This window comes from Fulmarus glacialis, unplaced genomic scaffold, assembly GCF_000690835.1.
Source record: "Fulmarus glacialis isolate BGI_N327 unplaced genomic scaffold, ASM69083v1 scaffold372, whole genome shotgun sequence".
NCBI classification, from domain to species: domain Eukaryota; kingdom Metazoa; phylum Chordata; class Aves; order Procellariiformes; family Procellariidae; genus Fulmarus; species Fulmarus glacialis.
In genome coordinates, this window is record NW_009195684.1 from 4,753 (window position 1) to 12,004 (window position 7,252).

Genomic DNA, 7,252 nt, shown 5'->3' on the forward strand with positions numbered 1-7,252 from the left:
TGAGGCAGGAGACAAGCGAAAAGGATGGAAATTTGCCTTAGGAAGTATTACCTCTTCCTCTAATGCAGGAGTTGTGATAGGAAAAGGGTCTTAATCCCTACTTTAAAATATTTTAGGGTGCCTTTGTTTTAGAGTAAACATGGGGTTATAAGTAACTTCTTCTACCTGCAGGGTGGCACAGGAGGGTCCCTCTGCCCCTCACTGTTAGCTCCTTGGGCAGGAGAGGACTTGCTCAGATGTCAGGGTGATGCTCGGTGACTGCCGAGCACCATTTGGATGTCACTCCTCGGTGCCTTGCTGCCAGCAGGCTGTCACAGACTCTGCCGATGGGAGGGGCTGGGGGATTTGATCAGCTGTGCTGGCCGAAACTGGTCTCAGGGTTTTTTCTGAATATGCTCCCCATCATCATGGCTGTGTCTGTGAAAGAGAGAGGGGCAGGGCTTTTCACCTGTGCTGTCCAGTGATTATCACTGTTTGAAAAAACTGTTGATGTTTTGTTTTGTTTTCTTTGAACAGATGGGCAGAAGAAGGTTCAAGAGGAATTTGACATAGACATGGATGCGCCAGAGACAGAGCGGGCGGCTGTGGCGATACAGTCCCAGTTCAGAAAATTCCAGAAGAAAAAAGCGGGGTCCCAGTCTTAGTAGCTACCTCACAGCTTAAAAGAAAGTAATCCTGAAATGATTTATCAAGAAAATCAGAAATAACACAAAGATGCACGTACAGAAATTATCAATATTTAAAACCCCATTGGTAGATAACAAACCATGAGCTTGTGTGTGTGACTTCAGCCCAGATGTTTCACACCCATTATCCTCTGTAACTCACCATTTTACTTGATGTTGTAATAAAAAGTTAGGGTGAAGTAATTAAAGTGTCTGCCTTCATCTGTCTTTTCATATTAATCCAGCAACCACAGTGTTACAAATGCACCCAGCCCAGATGCCTGTTTTCCTCTTCACGTAAAGCTTGGAGACATAACAGCACCGTATGTTACAAGATTTTTGCTGAGGGATGAGAGCACGCATCTCAGCCCTGCTTACCTCATTTGGAGAATTCCAGCTGCCAGCCAAATGTGACAATAAAATTACTTTCTCATAATGAGCTGGAAATAAAAAGTTGCAGACAGAAGCTGGCATGAGGGGAAGAGGTGTAGGAAGCAGTGAGCAGTTTATTTTTGTCTTGCAATTATGCCAATAAAGTGGCTTAAGTGGAGAAATTGTCCCTGTCCTTCCTCTTTGCATGATAACGTTCAGAATTACTCAGCTTGGAGCACATCGACTGTTACAGGGGAAAAAGAAAAAATCAGACACAAAATACAAAACTCAATTCCAGAAATCTTTGGAAGGTTTTCTTTTTTATTTGTAAAAATAGAAACTGATGCTCTAAACTGTCTTTTTGATGCAGCTTTTCACTCTCTACATAATCAGTAACTATTTCCATGCCATCTCTCTCTTTTCATATTATTTTTGGTATTTGATGAGTAAATCATAACAGACTCCCTGTCTCCATTTGCACTGTTCTGTATTCAACTTTATATGAGCCCCTTACTTTATCACTATTTTAGCCCAGTTTTTGATTAACAAAAAGCAGCCATAACAATGTCTGTCTTCAACTGGGAAGTATTTCTATTTTCTCCCTGTTGAAAAACAGTAACAGACCAGTTTCAGGCTGGATCTAAGTGAGGATCTTGCCTGGCTTCAGGCCTGATCAGGAATTGGCTGCCCATATAGTGCTCGAGGAAGGTTCAGAAAAGATTTAAACAAGTACCTTGTACTCAGAAAAAGGAGCTATTTAGATTGAGCAAGTGAGACATGCACTACACAGAGACGTGTAAAAAAAATCTCATCCTCTTCTTGGCTTCATCAGCAGATTTAGGAGTTCCAGTAGGCATCTTTGTCTCTAGGGAAATCAGAGACAGAAGCGTTTTCTGAAGGACCGGTGTTTGCCTCCAAGAAGGCAGCGTGAGCTTCACCTCCAGGCTGAGAGAGACAGGCGTGCTGAGTGGTGGCAGCCTGCCTGCCTTTAACTGAACAGCCTGGAGTTGGGACTCCTTCGGGTGTGAGAGATTCGGGTATAATTCCCACCTCTGTCTAGAGGGATTCATTTCTTCCTCTCCCACCTTCCACAGGAGAATTCTGATCACCAGGGCAAAGGACACATATATCATTAGTCCCCTCATGTAAACAGAAAGCTACGACCACGGGGTAGGAATAGAGGGAAAGGCGGGATCTCACGCTGGTGGCGGTCGCTTCCCATGAGAGCCCACCATAGCAGCAATGCTGAAGGGCTGCGCTGAAAGGCAGGCTGCGGGACTGCAAAGGGAAGGCCCTCAGCGTTATGCAGGTTAAGGCACTTGTGGTGCTGGCAACAATTTAGTGAGGAGCCCAAACCTGATGGTGGGTGACAGGAGCTCTGGGACCGTGCTGGTTAGGAGGAGCCTTCAGAGACGCTAAGCAGAGGAAGCCTTATGGATCCTGTGGAGGATGTAGAAGGCATGTGCAGAGATGACGTGTGAGGTGCTTAATAAGCACAGCAAGACTGGGTGGAAATGGACAGGGCTTTTTAGATCTTAGTTTGGGGATAAACATGTAAATGCTGCCCAGGCCCTGCCTTAGGCATCTCTGTCTGGGTCAGGTCCTGGCCCTATGCAAGACTTACCCACATATCACCTGCAAAGTCAGAGTTCTCCAAGCTGCAGCTCAGCGCTTTCACTCTAGGAGCATATTTTAGCAGCACTGTTTCTCTGCATTTAGGAATTTCACAAATAAACCTCAAATAACACTGCTGCTGTGCTCAAAGTGTCGTTTGTGGAGGCCACGGATTCCCAGTCTTTCACAGAGACTGCTCACCATATAATAATTGCCTTAGCATAATAATTTAAAAATTGTAATGGGTTTGGATTGTGTTGGTGCAATTTTGTTTAGATGAACATATATCTGTAATAAAGGACTGCATTTCCGTTCTGCATTATGTCATTTGAAATAGCATGAGCTCTGTAATGGCTACTTAATTGAATAAAAACTATGGGTAAGCACTAGGCTTTTATATATGATCTGACATTCCTTGGACTTGAATTTCCTACACAACTAGTATAATCATATGGTTGGGACACAGAGAAAGCAATTACATTATTGAAGCACAGCAACAAGGGCTGTTAGTAAATGAATTATGGCTCTTTCAGCAGCAGGGCTATTCTTTAATGTGAAGTTCAGAGTGCATCTTACAAATACAGTCTTAATATACAGTGAAACATAATGACGAAATAGTGAACTGGCATCAAATTTGGATTAATTGTGGCTGCCCCTGTCAGACAATTTCCTTTTTATGGAAATGTGTTTGCATCACAGATTCAGTTCATGTTCCCAGGAGGGGAGAGCTTTCTTGCTCCTGAGTCTTGCTTTTCATTGATCCTTTGTTCATATCCAAGGTGGCAGTTTTTAATTTCCTTTCTTACCACTGACTCATACTTTTCAAAGACCTATCTGGATATTGCTGAAGTGAGGAAAGGAGTTTGATTCAACCAGGAACTTCGCTAAGATGGGCAAAAGAGGACACTTAAACATTCCAGGTATTATATGGGTCTTTTAACTTCCAGACGCTCACTGAGCTCTGTAGTTAACTGGCACTACCTAGCTGGGCGTAACCAAGTCATGGAAGGCAAAATTTAAATTAGGTGGATATCTGTGCTGATAAACCAAAAGTTCCCATAGGTAACATGAAAGATTATTCAGAGCAGTAGATTTTGCAGGAAACAGGGTTATCACTCCCACCACATACACCCACACCCTCCCCAGACACATCTATACTGCTTCTGCTCCAAATTACCATCAGATTGTCCCAAAAGAGAATAACCTGCAGTTGAATGATCAGAACAATTGCCTGAGCCTTAGAAATCCTTTGTTCACATCATTGCCTGGACCGTAAAATAACCTGTAGAAGTAAACAGCAAAGGAGACTATTAGAAGTAAAGAAATGCCATCAGAAAGCACAAGAATGCCCAAATGACAAAAATGGCAAAGGATGTGAATTCTATCAAGTTAAACACAGAAAGGCAAGCCGAAGCCAACCTGTGGCTTGCTGAAGGTACAGAGTTACAAATGAAACTTTTTTCAAACACTACTCAGAGTGGTTGCCTACTGGAGAATTGTGGGGATGTGGGGAAGCAGAGGTCTTGCAGAAAGTAGAAATGAATCTTGCAGTAACGCTCAGAGCAGAGGGTCCCACAACGGGGGTCTTGTTTTGTAATACATCAACCTAAGGAATTCATCGTCAAACTGAAATGTCAGTAGAAGAGAGTTTGGAGTAACCTGGCAAAACTAGTAACAACAAATTGCCAGGACTGGATGAGGTTCACTCATGTCTTGAAAAGGAGCTCAGGTACACAGCGGCCGCCTTGTTCAACCCATTGCTTGCGCTGGCCTCAATTCCAGGGGAATAGGCAGTGGCAAATTAATAACGGATTTTAGAAAGGGCTCTAGGAGTGTTCAGAGATTTACAAAGACTGTCTTCATTAGGTAGCTCGAGAGAAACTATGATATGATGTAATACAAGTGTAATACATCAACGCCAGCCTGACGGCAGCTGTGATTCACAAATCTGCTGGCGGTCACTGATGGAGTAAACAGGTGGGTAATGGTAACCCAGGTGCACCTGGATTTTCAAGAAGTTTTGGCTGGACTCTCATGAATGCCTCTTAGGGAAGTTAAGTGATCTGGGAACAAATGGTCAGGTCCTCTTGCAGAAAAACAACTGGTTAAGGTTCAGGAGCTGAACAGGTGGGATGACATGTCCAGTTCTCCAAGGAGCGGGGTGTTGCCAGTGGGACTCCAATGGCATCTATGTTTTGCCATTCTTAAAAATCACCTGAAAAGAGGGATGATGAAAAGTGAGGTGACAAATGGTTATATCGGTACTTTCTACATGAAAAATCCCATTCTTTGCTCCTTAGTTTTACAGAAGGATCACTGAGACCCATAAGGAGAGGAAGATCATGTCAGGGCCATGAGGGCACCGACAGCCCTGACTGCCCCTGCCCACCCCGGGGGTCCCCCCACCCGAACCATGGCCAGGACCCCATGTCAGCCCCTTGGGGCTCCCCCACCCTGCCCAGGGCCCAGGGCCCCACGTCAACTCCCCACGGCCCTACCCAGGGCCCAGGGCCCCACGTCAACTCCTCAGGGCCATCAGCCCCTGCCCCAGCGACGCTACAGCAGGGCCAGTCTCCAGCTCCCCACAGCCTTGCCCTGCCCTGCCCAGCCATGGCCCCATCAAGCCAGGCCCATCCATGGGCCCATGTCCTGGCCTTGGCCCATCCCAAGGGAGGTGTCTGATGCCCGGGGCTGGAGGTGCCCTGGTGCTCCCTGGCTGCCCTGCTCCTGGATGGAGCTCCCACCGTCCCAGCCCCATGGAGCTGCCAGCCCCACTGTGCCTTGCAGTCTCCCTGCCCACGTTAGGGGTCTGTCCCTCCGCATATCCCAGTGTCCCTTCCAGGGAGGAGAAAGGGATGTAGACAGCTTTTGGGCATATGTATGAAGGTCACAGGTCCCATGGAAACAAGTGACATTTCCCTGCCCTGGCTTATTTGCCCTCAGTCACACTACGCAGCTCAATGCCGAGCTTTGAGCCCAAGAAACTGGCAGGATCCCCCAGGATCCAGATCCGGGGCGGGTGCAGCAGGGTCCCCGCTGGATTCCTTGCGGCAGAGCATGCCCACCGGCTGCTCACTGAAACGGGCGTCAGCAGCGGCTCTGTCATCTGCTCCAGCCCCAGCGCAAAGCCCCAGCTTGCAGCCTGCTTGAAATTGCTCCAAAGTACATCGGCCGAGCACAGCAGCCAAAATACGTCAGTGAAAGCATCTGCCGGAGTCTGCAATGGAGGCGGACGGGTGGAAGGGAATCCTCTGAGCAAAAGAGGAGCACAGCTGGGAAAGGAGAAAAAGGAAAGCGCTGCTGAAACTTACTGAGCCATCTGAAGGTGATTTCTCTTCGGCTCAGGTAGCTGACTCCTTGCGTCTGGTCTGTTTCAGGGCTCACGCCTCAAAGGAGCACAGGCTCTCCGGCACAAAGCTGGCCGCTGCCAGGAGGTGTTTATGCAGCCCGCGCTTCCCAAATGCTAGTGCGAAGCCCACTGGATCCCGAGAAACCGTGCAGCAGAGCGGGGGCGTTCCCATGCGAGATGGTGAACGCTGCCGACGGCCATGGTCCCTGCTCCTCCACCTCAGAAGACCATCTGGAGCATGTCACGGTTTCTCCTTCATGAAAATCAAAGCTTGAGGAGGGTATGGAGTAGGGAGGACATGATGCTCACCCAGGCGGTATGACAGCCCACGTGTGGGACATGGCTGTGGTGCACATCTAGCCCTCCGTGGTGGTGCTCTCGTGTAGGCGTAACCAGAGGCTTCTGCATCTGAGAGGCATCTTAGGTGCCCTCTGCTACCCTCAGTCATTACCTGCCAGCTCCCATTTTAGACCTGGCAGCTGACTGTGGAAACTTCCAAAGTCAAGTCCCAGCGTTTCAGCTGAATCACCACTGAAGGCCGTTTGGGCTAGTTGCTTAATGTTTCCTTAAGACCCACAAGCTAGCAGGTGCCTTGCAGCAAGCAGAAGCTTCCTAAGGTGTCTGCTGACGGTCAGCAGTTTGCTGTGAGGCTGCAAGAGATGCTTAGAGTCCAGTGTCATCTCAGTGCCATAGTTGTGTGGCAATGCAGAAATGCTTTTATATCCATTACTGACCATTTACCACTCACCTCATTTTTGACCTGATCTGAAATCTTTTTGAATATGATTATCACAAGCCTCAGGTCACTGGACAGGCCTGGGCTGGCCCATAATTTACTTGCAATACTAAGGGGTATGACAAACCTCAGATTTTAATTATGGTTTAACCTAAACTAAATATTCTTTTTTCAATATCAGCTCTATACACATGTTCAAAGCCTGATGGGAAAAAAAGGAGAGTGTATTATTGATATGATTAAATTAGTATTTAGACATCTATCTCCTGTAAACATTTAAATGCAGATATCCTTCCCAATCTGAAATCATCAGAATTGACTTGTGTTGGTTTATATGATCAAGACAATCTTGACAGTGAAAAGATCTTATAGTAAAAGAGAAGCCATGCCACTTCTAGGCCATTAAAGTCTAGTCACAAATGGATTATTTAGCTCAACTCTTAAATTGTGGCAGAGCTTTTTTTTTTGGGCTTTTTTTTAATCCCTAAGCTCTCCCTGACAGATGGTCTCCTGCCT

General features: G+C 46.7%; 1 protein-coding gene across 1 annotated transcript; it reads left to right on the plus strand.

Annotated features, from left to right (window-relative positions):
- Positions 1–516: 516 nt before the first annotated feature.
- PCP4 (Purkinje cell protein 4) lies at positions 517–1,324 on the plus strand (the record flags this gene model as incomplete). The annotated part of the gene is made up of 1 exon (XM_009588151.1): positions 517–1,324. A coding segment is annotated over one exon (128 nt), but the record flags the coding sequence as incomplete, so codon positions are not given.
- Between the last annotated feature and the right edge of the window lie 5,928 nt (positions 1,325–7,252).